The sequence below is a fragment of the Eublepharis macularius genome, chromosome 19, assembly GCF_028583425.1.
Source record: "Eublepharis macularius isolate TG4126 chromosome 19, MPM_Emac_v1.0, whole genome shotgun sequence".
NCBI lineage: Eukaryota > Metazoa > Chordata > Lepidosauria > Squamata > Eublepharidae > Eublepharis > Eublepharis macularius.
Window position 1 is genome coordinate 19,906,189 of NC_072808.1, and position 18,117 is coordinate 19,924,305.

The following is an 18,117-nucleotide window of genomic DNA, read 5'->3' on the forward strand; positions in this document are numbered from 1 at the left end:
GGTTGGGAAACTCCTGTCGATTTTTTGGGTGGGGAGGAGAGCCTGGGGAGAGCGGAGTTTGGGGATGGAAGGAAATAGGGTTGCCAGCCTCCAGGTGGTAGCTGGAGAACTCCTGGAATTATAACTGATCTCCAGACCATAAAAATCACTTCCCCTGGAGAAAACGGCTGCGTTGGAGGGTGGACTCTATCGCATTGTACCCTTCCTGCTCCCAATTCCACCCTCTCCAGGCTCCATCCCCTAAATCTCCAGGATTTGCTCAACCTGGATCTGGCATCCCTTGGCGAACACCAGCAACGTACAGCAGCCCACTCTCTGAAGCGGCCATTTTCTCCAGGGGAGCTGGTCTCTTTGGGGCCAGTGCTTACTGGGATGTTAAACCAGCTCAGGAGCAGGCTGACCTGAGTGGGCCGGTGGTGCTGGTTCTGCTATGGGGTCTGCTTGGCAATGCCATGACGACTTAGGGTTGCCAGGTCCCTTGACTCTCCCCTGGCCCTCACCTCGCTGTGCCCCTGGGCTCTAAATAGCAGGCTACATACAGTTGTTAAAGATAGGTAAACTGTTCTCCATACACAGGGCTATTTAGGCCCTATGTTTTTAACTTGTTTTTAGCTTGAACTTTTTGTACACTGATAATAAATACCTATTTGGAATATATTTTAATATTTCTCTTTGTAACTTGACCCCCTGTATTTCCCCGTCTGTTTGGAATGAGTCTGTGGGACCTTCCCCCGCCCCCCCCTTCTCTTCTTCATCGTTCGACATGGCTGCAAACCCAACCTGCAAGAGGTCCCTCGGGTTGCCAGCTCCAGGTTGGGAAATTCCTGGAAATTTGGGGGTGGACCCTCGGGAGGGACCTTAAGCAGGTATAATACCATTTATGTGGCTTGGAGATTAAGTTGTAATTCCGGGAGATCTCCAGCCACCGCCTGGAGGCTGGCAATCCAGAGTCCCTGCTTTGCATCGAAGCGGCAATTACATTCGATCCGGAAAAGCAAAGCAGCCCCCAACTCCACCCTCCCCTGCCATTGCATTGCCCCCGACTCTCTTTTGCAAGGTAGGCCTGGCTGGCTTAAAAGCAAACCCCGTGGACTCCCGGGGTCTTGCCGTGCAGAAAGCAGGGGGCGCTCCCTGGCTCGCACCGCGGTCCTTGCCGCAAGAGCGCCGCTTCCCCGCTGGCTCCGCTCCACCCTCCAGCCACGCACATGGGGGATGCTGCGCCCTGCGAACCACGACCGGAAGCGTCACAGCGCAGTCAGAAAGGCTGCAGCCTCTTAGTCGCAGCCGGGATTCAGCGCAAGCGTAGTTCCCTCGCCCATCAGGTGCATGCGTAGTTGGAGGAACGTCCTAGAATGCCGCTGGCGGAAGCGGAAGAGAGGCAGGAGGGACCCAGGCGTCCGGGCTCCCAGTTGTTCGTACTTCTGGCTCTGCGGCGGAACCCAGGCGTCCGAGAACCCTGCTGCTACTCGCTCCTTGCCCTAGTCCAGGTAAAGGACTCAAGTGTCCGGGCGGCTAGCTTTCTCTGCTCCCCCCGCCGTCAGGGCTAGCCCAAGGAATGGCACTCTGCGCATGTTCAGAAGCCCTGTTCCCTTGACTATTTTATTCACAACATTGGAAGAATCCTATAGAGGAAAGCTTGATAAAGGAGCTGGAATTGGCAATAATGGCAAAACTCCGTTCATTGATTAGGGAGAAGACAATAAGCTTATTGATGGTTGAATGCAAAACCCCTTATAGTTTTTTTTACATGAGATAGACAGTAATGGGTTTTTTGGGTTTTTAAAATTTACATACAATGTTGATGATACAATTAACCTAACTATTTACTCTTACGTTTTACATAATAACAAGGAAGTCTAGTTTTAGTAAAACCTGGTTTGAGATTTAGATTGCGAGAAATTGGTGTAAAGTTCTGCATTTTTTGTTTACTTTTTGCTAATTTTAGTTTCTTTGTCTTGTGATTTATACTGAAGACAATAATAATTTGATAGCTAGCCAAGTTAGTCTGTCTGTAGTGGTAGAAAAGAGCAAGAGTCCAGTAGCACCGATAAAGACTAACAAAATAGTCTCAGATACCACTTCTTGGTATCTGAAGAAGTGAGCTGTGACTCATGAAAGCTCATACACAAATTTTGTGAGTCTTATAGGTGCTACTGGACTCTTGTTTTTTTCCAATGATTTGATGATTTGTGGATTTATGGACTAAGGCATTTGGACATTAGAAAAAAGAGAGCTTTTATTTTTTACCATAAGATAAAATTTGAAAATGGAACCATATTTGTTGTGGAGAAGATCAGAAGCCTCCTTTTAGTTTATGTAGGTCTTTCTTTTCCTTTGTTTTTTTTCTGTTTTGTTTTTATGCCTAGTTATTTTTGTATGTTTGCTAGCTGATTTTTTGTTGGCTAATTTTTGAGTAACTAACTGTTTATGCTTTGTTTTTTCTAATATATAAAATTCTTAATAAAAACAAAGAAGCACTATTCCCTTATAGATCAGAAAAAAGTTCTGTGCACATTTAGAGGTACTTATCGATGCTTGGAGATCTGGACCGTGAAAACGTGGCGGTGCTCACGGTGTGTGTAGTCCCTCGCCCTGCCCCAGCATTGTTACCCTGCCTCACCTCTGTCTGCTCCAGTGCTCCTTTCTGTGTGTGGAACTGAACATTCCCCCCTCTTCCTCTTCCTCCTCCTCAGGTTTCTGCTTTGCAGAGACTCGGCTACACCTGCACAGTTGATCCAGAAATGACGTCTCTGGTGAGTTCTCATCCTGCTGCCGTTCAAGCTCAGAGTTCTTTGCTGCTTGGCCTGGCAGTTAAGGTGCAGCAAACCCATGGTTAGGTTCATGTGAGGATTTGTTTTATGGGCTGTGTTGCCTTCCAGTGCTTGCTAATCACTCTTGCTGCCCTGTGGGCTGAGTGGGGCAGTTTGGCTTGTATCCTTTGTGCTCTGGCATTTACACGGTGTGCATTCTTCTTTGTAGGGTACCAGCAGCCAGACAGTGACTGAATATGTCGTCCGTGTTCCCAAGTACGTATAGTTCTTCCTTGTTATGGTTTTTTGCCTGAATCCCAATTTCTTGTTGATTTTCCATTGCTAACCCAGGCAGGCCAAGTTTAATATTAACCAGACTGCCAGCAATCACGCATGTGGAGAAATATTGCCTGCTATTTCAGGGGTTTCTGGACAGGGAGTATATCAGTCGTAGCAGTGCATTCCCAGACCCGTTTAATAGTTGGTGCAAACTGACGCTTTGCAAGCCATGCCCTTGAACCACAGTCACTGCAGGCACCAGTAGCTCTCAAACTGGAGGGCCCCTAATGATGTGGGGACACTTGGGGGGGGGGGGGTTGCGCAGGGCTCCAAGAGGGATAGGATGCTGCACAGCCAGAGATGAAACGGTGTCAGACTAGAACTAGAAAGACTCGGATTCAAATCCCCACATGGCCATGGTTTTCACAGGGTGACCTTGAGCCAGTCACACACACACACACACACAGCTTAACCTACCTTAACCTCACAGGGTGATTGTAGTTGTGGGGATAATAATAACATACTTTATAAACCATTCTGAGTGGGTGTTAAGTCGTCCTGAAGGGTGGTATATAAATCAAATGTTGTTGTTGTTGTTGTTGCAGGGTTGTTTTGGGGATAAAATGCAGGACTGCAGAGCCATGCATGTAGCTTCTTAGCTCCTTGGAAGAAGAGAAGACTAAACATGCAATAATCTAATACAGATAGATAGGAATTGCTTTGCTAACTGTAGGTGAAAAGTACAGAGAGGCAGATCTGGGGCCAGCAGCATACCAGACTCATGCCTGGGAAGGCAGTAAATGTGGTTCTTTCCATTGATGGTAACTGTGGCTGTTCCGTGCCGAGGAGTGAGTGCAACTGATCTAGACCGTTCGAGTTTTGCTCCAGCCTGGCGCAACCGGGCTGTGATTTAATTCCTTCCTGCCTCTTCTCTCCACAGGAACACCTCCAAAAAGTATAATATTATGGCCTTCAATGCTGCCGACAAAGTCAATTTTTCCACCTGGCACCAGGTAGGGCATCAATCCAAATAGCCATGACAAATGAACTAAAACAAGCACCTTCTTAAAGTCAGGGAAGGAGGCAGGAGGGAGAGAAGCTGCCGGGCCCCATGAAAGCTTTTGTCAATAGCAGGTTGTATTCTGCATGCTGAAGGGCAAAGGAGCTGTCTCTGGGCAGGGTGACATGCCATGTTCACTGCTGGCTCGTGCGCGCCCTGTCCGAGGGTTACAGTCTCTCCCACCCCGGAAGATTGCCACAACCAACCTGTGCAGCTCACGCCATGAGCCACAGGAGAATCGGTAGCCGCTTACCAAGGCCCTTACGAAGCAGCCAGCGTCTGCTGCTGTGCCAGCCTCTTTCCTTATGTGCCTGACTGTGGGATCAGCTAGTCTTGCAGATTCTGTTTATTGGCCAGACGCATCACACTCAAGGAAAGCCAGGAGAGGCCTGCAATGGTGCAGCCGCAGAACTAGCAGAGAGGGAAGTCAGAAAGAAGTTACGAGGAGCCACAAGGGAGTGTGACCAGCCATTTCCCAAAGCAGGGTTTGCCCCAGTACCAGACTGCAGCCAAGCCCCGGGCACTGCCACCCCTTTGACATCCCCCAACGCTTTCCTGGGGGAAGACTCCTGCGCATCCCCAGTGAATGATGGAATATTTGCATTGTGGCCGAAACGGTGAGCTTTAGCACTCATCTGTTTTTTGCGCTCAGTCTGGCCTTTTACACTGTCCAGATACAGTCGCCAAACAAAGCAGTGGGGCACCCTAGAGCCTGTCCAGGAACGAACCTTCCTAGGTGATAGCCTCCTTCATCAGATGCAGAAAGGAGAGACTCAAATACAGAGCTCATTCTCACTAGTCTGGGATGTGCAATTTCAGACTTGGGGGGGGGGGTAAGAAGGGAATAACCCTCCCCTGGAGTCTGCTCACAGCACCCTCCTCGGTCATTTGGGGCCCAGCCCGTAAAGCAGTTAACATGGCGCATCTGTGTTTTTTCATCAAGCAGCTTGCTGGTGATCTGATTGCTTTCTGCTTTAAGGCCTGATTAGTATTAACCTGCCAGCTCCACAAGGGTGTGATGGGTTGATTAAAAGCAGACTGGGACCGACATATCTGCGGGACTGCCTCTCACCATATGTTCCCCAAAAGACGCTCTGCTCAGCAGACAAACATCTACTGATGGTCCCCGGCCCCAAAGAGGTCCATCTTGCCTCGACCAACACCAGGATCTTCTTGATCCTGCCTCCAACCTGGTGGAACTCTGTTTATGGAGACCTGGGCCTGGCAGGATTTGCTATCTTTCTGCCAGATCTGCAAGACAGGCGTATGATGGTTGAGGTGGACAGGCCACCCAACCAGCCTTCTGCCATTGCTGTCCATCATAGTTGGCCACCCAGCCCCATGGGTTCTGTTTCAACAGGTTGTGCAATTATGTGTGCTGCTGTTTTTAAGTAATCTGTATTATAGGTATTTTTATCTTGTTTGCTAGCATGTTTTATTCTATTATTTTGGCATACTCTGTGCTCTGCTCTGATGCCACTGCGGGGAGAGCGGACTATAAATACAGTAAAATAAAAATTAAAGAGTGTGTCCCTGAAGGTTCAGAAACCCATACGGCTTCCAGGATGCTTTGGGGGATATTTGGAGTCACGGTGGTGGCTCTGCAGTGACCTGGGGTCAGCCTTGCATTTCAGGCTGTTGGGGGCAGTTGACAGCTCCATGGCCCAATAGTCCCTCCCCTCGAATGGGGAGCAACTTGGCTTCCCGAGGAGCTGCTCAGGTTGAAGGTGAGAGTGCAGGAAGACAGTGCAGCCAGGGAGCTTGTTTGCAGGCCACTGAAGTTGTGCTCAGCACATGTGGTGCTCTTATGCTTCAGAGACCAGAAGATCTTTTGCCTTGGGCATCATGAGAAGCCAGACATGGGCTTGGCTGTTCCCTGCTGATGGTTCATCATGCCTGACTTTGGGGGCCTAACAGTCACCCAGCTGGAGAATCAAGCTGCCACTTGATGGATGAGAATGTGGATTTCACTGGTCCGTTGGAATCCCTGCTTCGTGCCGGAAGGATGCAGCAGAGCTCTTTGCTACTAGAAGCTAGGTGGAAGTGGGTGACAGAGGCAGTGGCGACGTTCTCCTTTCCTGCCCCTCCCTAGGCCAAGATGGAACGAGATCTGAGCAATAAGAAAATCTATCAAGAGGAAGAGCTGCCGGAGTCGGGAGCTGGCAGCGAGTTCAACCGCAAGCTGCGCGAGGAGGCACGGCGCAAGAAGTACGGCATCGTCCTGAAAGAGTTCAAGCCTGAAGACCAGCCCTGGATTCTGAAAGTCAATGGCAAAGCCGGCCGCAAGTGAGCCATTGTTTGTTATTGATTGGTTGGTTTTTATTTGGTTTGTGTTCCCACTTTGTTCTCGCTCCTTTTGCAAGTGTTCTGCTCTTTTCTCTTTCCCCCGGGGGTGGGGGATGTGCTCTCCAGCTTGGTAAGGAGTGAAGCAAATAAGGCTGCAATCTTAAGGAACAGAAAAAGTGAGAGAGTCACGGAACGGCGTACATACAAATAACAAACCGTGAACATGAACCCCATGACAACCCCGGTAAACTTGTATTGGCTGTATTCATTATTCCCTTGGATGTTTATCAATTGTATATAAACTATATTTGCTATCATTGTTTGCCTTAGTCAGTAAGTCACGGTTTGTTACTTGTATGTGCAATCTTAAGGATGCTCTCCTGGGTGGTGGCGGAGAGGGCCCTCAAGTCACAGCTGACTTATGGCGACCCCTGGTGGGGTTTTCATGGCAAGAGACTAACAGAGGTGGTTTGCCATTACCTGCCTCTGCAGCCCTGGGCTTCCTTGGAGATCTCCTATCCTGGGCTATCCTGGTCAGGGCCTCCTGGGAGTAATCCCTTTGAATTACATAGGGCTTGCTTCTAAGTAGACCCTGCTAGGATTGTTCCCCAAGTCTTATAAGGGAGGTCTAGAAAGCTGCAGTCCAAAATTCCACAGTTTGTGACCTGGATTCCATACCTGATGTATTTTCTTTTGTAAGGTGTAACTTAAAACAGGTCATGAATGCTTATTGTTAGATTGACGGTTCATCTTGAGAACTTTATATGTTGTTTACTATCCTGTTAAAATACAGTATCAAAATAGCTTCAGGAAATAAATGCACAGCTGCAAAAGTGAAAAGTTTCATTGCTGGTTAAAAGGAGCCTCCACTAATGCTTTAGTTAGTGTACCAATTAAAGCTTGTGGCCCTCTTTAATTTGTGTGTCTTGTTCTGAGTCCAGAATTGGAGTAGTGGTTGCAGAACTTGGTTCTGTCTGTCTGTCTGGGGTGCTTACACCAATTCCAAATCCAGAGCTTGTGAGGCTTTCAATTTTCCAATAGCCATGAGGACTAAAATTAAGGGACAGTTTGCTTGTTAAAAAGGAGATTAAAAAGATGAGGGGAAATTAGCAGATTTTGTGTTACAGGCCATATTGTGGTCACAGCTATAGATGCCTAGATTCCTACCACCACCACCCCGCCCCCCCAGTCTTGCTCCTTTCTGGATTTGGAGGCCAGATGCTGGGCCCCTGGACTCCCTGCAGTGGTGTTCTGTGAATTCTTCTGCACTCTGAACAGAGCTCCTCTGAAGCTGTTTCCTTTGGCTCAGGTTCAAGGGGGTGAAGAAAGGTGGCGTGACCGAAAACACCTCCTACTACATCTTCACCCAGTGTGCAGATGGAGCCTTCGAAGCCTTCCCAGTCAACAACTGGTACAACTTCACACCCATTGCCAAGCACCGCACACTGACTGCGGAGGAGGCAGAGGAAGAATGGGAACGGTGAGCTCTAAAAGGTTTTTATTCCTGCCAAAGTTCTAGTAATTCATCACCTGAAGGCCTCAGCACCTACGAGTGCGTCAGGAGCAGCCTTTATGTCTTCATTCCATGTTCCTGCCCCCCTTCTTCCCACCTTCCAGTTGCTTTCCCCAAACCAGCAATCTGTGAGATGCTCTTCTCCAAACCCAGGTTGCGAGCCACAGGTTGAAGCTCTCTCAAATTATCAAAGCATTTCTTGTCCCTCCTTACTGACCTACCTTGCAGACTGGTTGAATCATCCTCCTGTTGCATTTATTTATTATATCGGAGGCTGCCAACTTCCCTCTCTGGCCTTCTTTGCAGGCGGAACAAGGTTCTAAACCACTTCAGCATCATGCAGCAGCGGCGGCTGAAGGACCTCGGTGATGAGGAAGAGGAGGAGAAGGAGAAGAAGAGCAAGAAAAAAGGCAGTGACCTCCGGATCCATGACCTAGAAGATGAGCTGGAGATGAGCTCGGATGAAAGCGAGCTGAGCGATGTGGATGGTGAGGGCACTGGGGCTGGGCAGGCAGAGCTCCCTGGTGGAAGAAGCCATATGAGAGGCAGCCAGACTGTGATGGGCTCCTCTGCTGTGGCTCCCTTCTTCTCTGTCTGGAGCATTCTGGGAGAAGCAATCTGCTTGGCTTGGGCAAGCTCTCCAAGGATTCCCAAAAGGAGGGCGTAGGGGATACGCAGCTACAGTGGCAGGCTGGAGTCTAGTTGCTGCTTTTGGCCTGCTGCTGTCATTGGGAGACACAGTTTGGCATGGCTGGGCTGGATACCATGAATCCAACCTGGGTGGCAGGAAGCCTTTAGACAAGAGAGCAGTCATGGCTGCCTGTCATCCTTCAGGTGAGAAGCCAGCCAAACCCAAGAAGACAACCCCGCAGACAAAGAAGAAGAAGAAGAAGAAGGGGTCGGATGACGAGGCCTTCGAGGACAGTGACGACGGGGACTTTGAGGGCCAGGAGGTGGACTACATGTCTGATGGGTCTAGGTAAGCTGCTCGGCAGAAGCGGGGGCAGGACCGTTTTCTTCCCATTTGGGACAGGTATCACCTTTGCACTCCCCAGTGCGCTGCTCTCCCTCCACCTGTGTTTTCCATTTTCACCTTTGGGACTCGTTTCAAAATGTAAAGGCCTGGAAAAATTCAGAAGAAAAAAACATTTTTTTCTCCTCCTGGGGACTTTTCTGCAGTGAAAAACTGGAGATTGGGGTAGCCCTGGAAAAGAATCCCCGTGACGAGGGCAACATTTCTAAGGACAGGGTATGGCTGGTGGAATTTGCAGCACTTAGGAATGGCAGAGAGTGTGGACAGAGAGTGTGCTGCCATCTTCATGAGAGCCGACAGTGCCTTTTTTTGCTTGCGGGTTGCTCTTTGCATCCCTTTGGTGACATTTAAAAAGGAAGAGATTCGTGCTTAGGAAATGGGGGAGGTTGCAGTGCTCTTTCTCTCTCTAATATTGGTGCATGCATAAATTTGCTTATAGAAAGGGAACGCATTTGTACTTTAATTTGATAAATGTACCAAGTGCTACAGTTGTATATGATAAGTTATACATGATGCCAAGGAAACTACTAAGTAGTTTTCTTGACTACTAAATACTAAGTACTGAGTATATTTAAAATTTTTCCCCATTTACATTTGCAACCCCACCCCACTTCCCAGGGCTTCAGGACTCCCAGAGACTTCCTGTCCCTAGACCAGCTCACTCCTTGCCTCCCTCTTGCGTCACAGATCCAGAGGAGTTAGTCGTGTTAGTCTGTAGTTGCAAAATAGTAAAGAGTCCAGTAGCACCTTTAAGACTAACCAACTTTATTGTGGCATAAGCTTTCAAGAACCACAGCTCTCTTCATCAGATGCATGGTTGCATTTGACAAAGAGAGCTGTGGTTCTCAAAAGCTTAAAGGTAAAGGTAGCACCGAGTCATTACTGACCCATGGGGGGACATCACATCACGTTTTCTTGGCAGACTTTTCGTTTGCTACAATCGCTGGTTAGTCTTAAAGGTGCTATTGGACTCTTTTCTCTTGTGTCATGTGACTTACCCACCTTCCACTCTCTGTCTCATTGCAGCAGTTCCTTGGAGGACGTGGGAGGCAAGCCCAAAGTGGCCAAAGAGGAAGACATCCCCAAAGGTTAGCCGTCTAAGTGGGAGGTGCTTCTTTCCTACGAGTGAACAGATTGGAGAATCCAGATAGCAACAAGGCCAAAGGCGCACACTGGATGGGTCTCCGGGGCTGGTTTGCTTTTTCCCCCTTTGGGGGTTGCCTGAATCTGTTTACGTTCTCATTTTTTTAGTAGTTCACATGCAATCTTGTCTGGTTCTGCTTTTATCTTCCTTGATCGTTTAGGGAAGATCTGCATGTTACAAATGAACATCCATTTTTATGTCAGTTTAACCATTCTGGCTTTTCTCAACAACTCCTGTGAGTTGTCATTTGGGGAGGGTGCCCCCTCCCCTGAACCGCTGAGCCAGGAACAAGGGGTAAACCAGTTTAAGGCTGCAGGCGAGGTAACTCCCTGGATGTAGCTGTGTGCCCATTCTTAGTGGTCAGAGTATTGGACTAGGAGCTGGGACAGCCCAACCTGAATCTCTGCTCTGCCTAATGACTTTGGGCTCATCATTCTCTCAGCCTAACCTGCCCTCGTAAGGTTGTGAGGGTAAACCACAGGAGGCAAGATCAGAGAGGAAAAGCTGCTTTGGGGCCCCAATCAGGGAGGCAAGTGAGATATATAAAAATAGGCTGGCCAGGCGTTGCCTGTTTTGGTTTGGGTCATACTAATAACCAAGTGTAATACTCGCAAAGTAAACAACCCACTATGAAACCAGGCTAATTTAGAACCAAAGTTTAAACCAAGTCTTTTACACAATATCTCCTACACAAGTAGACAAGTATGACAATTTAAAGACACATTAACAAAATAGTATAAAGAGTTCTATATCCAATATTTAAAATAGCAGCACACAAAGAACAATGTCCATAATAATCTAAAGAAGGTAACTGGTAAATTCCAGCTTTCAGACTTGAACATCTGTTTTTTATAATTTCTGTTCAGTTCAAGGGTATCCCCGGGTTATTCCTCCATTTCAGCTGTAAGTTTTTATCAAAACCACGATTCCATTTAGGACAATATATCTTATTCAAAGGTACAACAGTATCTGAAAAACATAAATGGTTTACCTTTACAATCATGAACTGCATGCAGCACGTAATTCCAATATGCAATTATAATGGAAAAAGTCACCCACTGAAATTCAAAAACACTTTTAAACCGTATCAGCCATTAACACCATTTCCCATAAGATGAAGTCCTTCAATCTTTCCTTCTGACAACAATACATTAAAGCTTATTTTCACCAGAGAGCTTAATAAAGGCTAAGCCAAACAAAACAATAACAGCCGCATGGAGTTCATTCAGCAACGTATGCTTGTGTAGGAAATAATGTATAAAAGACTTGGTTTAGCTGGTTTTCACAGTGGCTTGTTTATTTTGCTGCTTTGGTTTGGGAGCAAGAAGGTGGCAGCAGCATAGACAGCAGGCGTCTCGTCGGGAAAGACAAAGGGATTTTGATTGGAGGGTTCACATTTCTCATGCCCAGAGTGACGTGGATTGGCTGATCATAAGGTTGAGTCCCCCCCCCCCCGAGTAGAACAGGGGGAGGCCTGTGCCCCTCAGGTGGCAAGTTACTGGCCTGATCGTTCTGAATCCCTTGTTGCTTTGCAGGTATAGACGAAGCAAGCGAAAGTAGCGAAGAAAGCGAGGAGGAGAAGCCTGTGGAGGAGAAGGAAGAAGAGGAGGAGGAGAAGAAGGTGCCCACTCCACAAGACAAAAAGAAAAAGAAAGGTTAGTAGGACAGGATGCAGGTTGAATCCGAGTGGGAGGTTGAATCTGGGTGTTTGTTGCCTCCCTGCATGTTGCCTGTGAGTGGCTGGTCTCCACAAAGACAGCCATGCCTAGACTGAGTTGTTGGGTCTGCTTTACAGACACCAGTGATGAGTCGGAGACCTCAGAGGATAGTGACATCGAGAGCGAGGCATCTTCAGCGCTCTTCATGATGGTAATCCTGCATGCGGGTTGCAGGGGGGCGTCTTTACGTGGGGTTTGGCTCCTCCAGGACCTGGGCTCTATGTCTGGTGGGTTGAAGTGACGAGATGAGCTTGTGCCTCTTGTGCTTCTAGATGCAGGAAGCTCACTTGTCACATACTCGCTTGCACAAAGGAGCCTTCCTGCAAATAGAAAGGTTCCAGCTCAGATTGCTACTTCTCTCCCTGAGGTGCCTGGTTTCTGCTTGCTGGGAAATTCTTTTACAGCCTGGAGTGGTACAGTCCACCTTACCCCTCCAGCATTCTGTCACTTGATCCTGCTCTGTGGTAGACCATGACGCTCCTCAGTTGGAAGTGCTGTGTGATTCATCCCGCCTCCTTCATCAATGGACGGGAGGTCCCAGGGTGCGGACCACCTGGCTCCCATTCACCCCCAGGAGTGTTTGCATTGCAGGAAATGTTTATTTTTTCATCAGGGATGCGGTGGGCATGGTCATAACCAGGGGTCATTTCCTATAAAAATAACTGCAGGAACTCATTAGCATAACTCATTAGCATATGCCACACCCCCTGACATCGCCGGAAGTGTGTCAGAAGGCAACATCCACCCTTCAGGCCCCTTTCTGCAAAAGTCTCCAGGTATTTCCTTAAAGCAAAATGAACTCAGACCCGCTTACCCTCTTCTGGAGAGCCAGCCCTGCTTGCACCCACTCACTCACTCACTCAAGTCACAAATGAAAATAAAGCAGCATGAATTCCAAGCAGCCTGTGTTCCTTTGAAGCTCAGCACCACTTGGCTTGCACTCATTTTCTCTCCTCCCCCCCCCCCCCCCGCCCCAGTCACAAATGAACGTAAAAGAGCAGAGCAGAATGAATCCCAGCAGCTTGCGTTCCTTTGGAGCCCAGCACCACTCGGCATTCACTCATTTTCTCTCCCCCCGCCCCCGGTCACAAATGAAAGTGAAAGAGCAGAGCAGAATTAATCCAAGCAGCTTGCGTTCCTTTGGAGCTCAGCACCACTCGGCCTGCACTCGGAGGAAAAGAAATCACGTGGGCAGGTCCAAGACCCATGTGACCTCTTTTTAGACCTACCGGAATGCCGTTCCTGTGCGTTCCGGCTCCAAATGAGCCCTGGTCATAACCGAGTTGTCAGTTGTGAAATCTGTATTTGACTGTATATTGCATGTGGTCGTGTCTGCCACTGCAGCAAACTCTAATGAAAGGATTTTAATTAGAGTTCTTTGTGGCTGCTTATGCACATTGGACTCTTTTCTTGTTGCTGCTGATCAGCATCTCTTAGGCTTCTCCTCTTCTGTCCTTAGATGCCACCTTGGAGGGCTCCATTTGGGTTGAAAGGAGACTGGGGAGTAAACCAGTAATTCAGTAGTAAATACGTGAAGCTGTGTTGTACCGAATTAGACCATCGATCCATCAGGGTCTGTATCATCTGCTCAGATTGGCAGTGGCTCTCCAAGGCCTCCGTTTTTTTGGCATCTCCTACAAACTGATCCCCTAAGTGGAGATGCTGGGGTTTGAACCTGGGACTTCTGCATGCCAAGCACTGAGCCACAGCCCTTCCCCAAGTGTTTTGCCGTTAGGACAGACCCAGCCAAGCTCTGGGTGGTGTCTAAAGCATCCCTTCTGAATAAAGCGCCTGCATTGCTTTGCTCTTGTGATTTGCTGCGAGCGTTCCTGCTCTTCTTCTAGTTACTCTGTCTTGTTCTTTCTTAGCCTAGTTAAGGCAGCCTTGGAAATCAGTCTCCAGGTGTTGCTAGCCCACCACCGTTTTCACTAGTTCCTTTGCCCACGTGTTCATGTTTAGCCAGTCTGGGCCTAAAAAGGAGAAGAAAATCCCTTTGTTTCCTGACGCCCAGAGATGCCCAGGCAAGTGACTGCTTAGAGCCAAGCCCGACACGTGGCAGGTTCGTGCAAGTTTACCTGGGAAGTATAGTTAGGCCAGCAGCAGGGCCAGAAGGACGGGAGGGAAAGAGTCAGCAAGAGGGGCCGGGAGGGAGGCTTCTGCTGCTGCTGCTGGCCGCCTGCCAGCTTTGGCCGCTCCCCTCGTTGAGCCAGGGGAGCCCGAAGCTGGCAGGTGGCTAGCAGCAGCAGAAGGAGCTGCTGAGGCTGCGCCACCACAGCTGCTACTTGACCATCTTTTCTCTCGGAGAGGGGAAGGAGCCTCCGACTACACTTCCCAGGTAAACTTGCATGAACCCACCAAGTGTCTGGTGTACTTCAGCTCTCAGAAGGCCAAGTTGGGGCCGCTGGCTCTGTGCCAGGCTGGGTGATCCTGCCTCGCTGATTTCTTCTGTGGTCCTCTCCCCAGCACTGGCTAGATCTCACAGCAGTCACGTGCGGCAGCCTGCTAACATCCATGCTCCACAGACACTTTAGCAAGGAACTCCTATCATGGGAATCTGTAATTGGAACCCTGTTGCCTGCGAGGCAGAGGGCCTCTTAACAGATCCTTCCTCCTTAGAAAAAGAAGACTCCTCCGAAGAAGGAACGGAAGGGCTCAGCCAGCAGCTCCCAAGGCAACAGCCGTCCAGGGACACCCACCGTGGATGCCGGCAGCACCTCCTCGACGCTGCGGGCGGCAGCCAGCAAACTGGAGCAAGGTACTGCAGAGGGTGGCAGAGGTGGCAGAGCCAGGCACCCCTTTATCCTGTCCAAGTTGCTTCTGCCCTCCGCATCCCTTTCTGTCACTGGTGGTAGAAATAAAACCCAAGTCTTGCAAAAAAACTCAAATATTGGTCTATGAAAATACTTTGTGTTTGAAACAAATGCCTTTTGTGTTGCATCCTTTGAATGCAGAACTTGTTTAGATGGGACAGTATTTTAACACAGTCATCTGTTTAGGAGAAGTCAGTGCAGCAAAAGAATTGGGGGGGGAGAATCAGTTCGAGAGAATCGTCGAGGAGGTGCTGCAGGTTGCCAACATCCTGATGAGTCCTGGAGTTCTCCCAGACTGTAGAGTTTCAGTATCCGTGGAGGGTGGACTCGATGGCATTATACCCCACACTCCACCCCCAAAATCTCCAGGAATTTCCCATCCTGCATTTGGCAACCCTGCTTTTCAGCCACCTTCATTCATGGGTGGGTACCTTCTTGGTTCCCCCCACAGGGAAGAATGGAACTGGTTTGAGCCCTGGTGAGGGGCCTCTGAGGGACTGTAGACCTCTGACCGGTTTTACTGTTTCCCTGGAACAGGCAAGCGGCAAGCAGGATCCAGTGAGCTCCCTGCAGCCAAGAGGCTAAAGCTGGATGCTGGATCCCAGGCTGCTACCACCTCGGGGAAATCCACCCCCCAGCCACAGTCGGGGAAGTCAACGCCCAGCAGCGGGTAAGGATCTGACTGCCAGCTCTTAGACTTTGGGCTGGTCTGGGGGCAGGCCTGGCTTGGGTGGGTGGAAGAGGACCTTGATGTAGGTTAGCTTTTGTTTCTGAGTACAGCTTCGAACTCTAAATGCCTGGTTTATTATTATTTATTGTCGTTGATTATGTTAATAACCATGGATATGTTAATAAAACCATGGTTATGTTAATAATATCAACTAGTACTTTCAAATTCAAAAGCACTGCTTATAATAATAATAAACAAAAACAACAAACATTCGATTTATATACCGTCCTTCAGGGCAACTTAGCATCCACTCAGAGCAGTTTACAAAGTATGTTATTATTATCCCCATAACAATCACCCTGTGAGGTGGGTGGGGCTGAGAGAGCTATGGGAAGCTGTGACAGACCCACAGTCATCCAGTTGGCTTCAAGTGAAGGAGCGGGGAATCAAACCCGGTTCTCCAGATTAGAGTCCTGGCACTCTTAACAAGTACACCAAACTGATAGCTATTAACTGATGTTAATAAAGCCATGGTTGTGTTTATCATTTAGTACTTTTAAATTCAAAAGCATTGCTTGTTGTTATTGTGGTGGCTCCAGGTAATGGAGCTTCTGGCAATGGCGCTTCGGGCAGTGTTCAGAAGTTTTCCAAGAACAGCTTTAAACTATTACATGCCTGTTTTATTATTATTTGTTGTCATTGGTTATGTTAATAAAACCATGGTTAAGTTAATAATACCATCTAGTACTTCCAAATTCCATTGCTTGTTGTTGTTGTGATGGCTCAAGGTAAGTTTGCACAGAGCTTTGGGCAACATTCAGAAGCGCTGTACCACTTCTAGCAGTCCATGCCAGAGAAGGGTATGGGTCCCACCCTGGTCCTTATTTTCCAGGGAAAGCCCCCTCCCTGCTTCCCTGCTTCCCTGAGGCTCTTTCAGCCCTTGTGGCATTGCGCTCCAAGCTGCTGCAAGAGCCCACCCTTCAGCCTGTGCTCCTCCTTTGCAGGGATGTGCAGTTGACGGAGGATGCCGTGCGCCGCTACTTGACTCGCAAACCCATGACCACCAAGGACCTGCTGAAGAAGTTCCAGACGAAGAAGACTGGGCTGAGCAGCGAGCAGACCGTCAACGTGCTAGCCCAGATCCTCAAGCGCCTCAACCCTGACCGCAAGAACATCAACGACAAGATGCACTTCTTCCTGAAGGAGTGAGGCTGAGAGCTGGGCAGAGACCAGCTTGCCCTGAGCCACGGTGAGCTCCTCACCTCTAAGCAGAAGCGGTGGTGACTCAGGGCTTGGACTGTAGGGGCTTTATTTTAACCCCTTTGGGGAAAGGGGTCTCCTCTGGGGCAAGAGCCTTCATTCTTTGAGAGCAGAGTCGTAAGATTGGCATTGCCTTTCAGGAGCATTGAAGACAGTCACTTTGAGTGGTGGATAGTTTCTCTGCCCTGTGGAGGGATTCATGAACGAAATGCTGCTTGCTTTGTTTGTTTGAATAAATCGGAACTTTTCACACTTTTCTCTGAGATTACTGTACTCATAATGCTAGAAGTCCTTGATGGGCAGGCAGGTTGGTATCCTCATGATGAGTTATTCCCACCCTGTTTTATTCCTTCCCATCACCCAAAGAGAGAAAAGCACAGAGCTTTGGAGAAATCCATGACTGCTCCACCGTTTCCTGTGCAACTTTCTAACCTGAACCTTCCCTCTGCTTCCCGGAGCTCCCTTCATGAGCCGTGGACCGTCCTGATGTGACCACCTTAATTCGACTCAAGCTGAAAAGGGGTTATTTTTAACTTGGAATTCCCAGTTCAGTAACAGACCAAGCAGAGGACCTGAGAAGACTGGGCGGGGGGGGGGGTCTCATTTTTTGCGTTCCCTCTTGCCCTTCTCGTGGTCTTTCTCCCTTACTTCATTCCCTCCCTCTATGTTTTTGTTCCTTCTGTAACGAGACAGTTGCCCGTGTCTAAAACCAAGTTTCAACTTGCCAGGAGAAAGATGGATCTCTCTCCGGGGAAGCCGAAAGCAGTTAGTCTTTAGACCTGTCAAACAGATAAGTTCTTTGAACCAGCTGTTTATCAGTACATTTATTTATATAGGGTTCAATATTGCTTTGCAACTCCCCATCAAACACACAGACACCAATCTAGAGTTTATTTCACTTTATTGAAAATACACCCTAGTTTTTTAATGAAGCAAGTAATCAAAATATAAATGGCTATTAATATGAATCCTATAACAACAGAACATAGAAAGGCAATAAGAAATAAGTTCACTAACATTTCTTATTAAGTCCTAAGTTTAACATTGCTCAAAGTTTCTATGAAATACATAGGTACAAATAGTTTCTCACCTAGATTCTCCCAAGAGATCTCTTCCATCATTACCCTGCTTATTCTTTCTGTGTTTGCAATTATATACCTAATCATATGCAAATATTTAGGGTCTATTCACATGATAGCACAAACAAATATTGATTGGTTTGACACTTCACTGAATATTCATAATTTCATAGTACAGCCTTCCAATTAGTTAAAAAATTATGTCATAGTACTGCAAAAGAAAACTATAAATCTCTGACAAGTGTCAAGAAAAGTTAAGTTGGGCGATCACCATTGGTTGAATCTCTGATAGAGGAACATCAATCTCGGTAGAGTCCACTATTTTAATTAATTGTCAAAGGATGAAAGCACACCTGCTGAATTACCTTACACACAGAAAAAATACACTGAAAGTTCATGTAAAGTTTAAAAGTTCATCTAGAGAGTATAGAAGCTAGGCCTAGTATTGTTCAGTATTGATTATTGGCATATGATTTTAATCTATATTGGCATAACACTTCCCCTGGCAGTCTTTG

At 48.0% G+C, this 18,117-nt stretch overlaps 1 protein-coding gene across 2 annotated transcripts; it reads left to right on the forward strand.

The window, feature by feature from the left end:
• Window positions 1–1,379: 1,379 nt before the first annotated feature.
• GTF2F1 (general transcription factor IIF subunit 1) lies at window positions 1,380–16,779 on the forward strand. 2 transcript variants are annotated; one of them, XM_055003765.1, is made up of 14 exons: window positions 1,380–1,487; window positions 2,694–2,753; window positions 2,980–3,026; window positions 3,970–4,042; window positions 6,182–6,375; window positions 7,685–7,855; window positions 8,195–8,376; window positions 8,723–8,867; window positions 9,948–10,009; window positions 11,601–11,720; window positions 11,861–11,934; window positions 14,400–14,538; window positions 15,131–15,263; window positions 16,268–16,779. In XM_055003765.1, the coding sequence occupies exons 2-14, from the start codon at window positions 2,742–2,744 to the stop codon at window positions 16,470–16,472; spliced, it is 1,557 nt and encodes a 518-aa protein (XP_054859740.1). In that variant the 5' UTR covers window positions 1,380–1,487; window positions 2,694–2,741; the 3' UTR covers window positions 16,473–16,779. The 2 variants fall into 2 exon arrangements, with proteins under 2 accessions (XP_054859740.1, XP_054859739.1); XM_055003764.1 differs by lacking the exon at window positions 1,380–1,487 and adding an exon at window positions 2,511–2,573.
• Window positions 16,780–18,117: the final 1,338 nt, after the last annotated feature.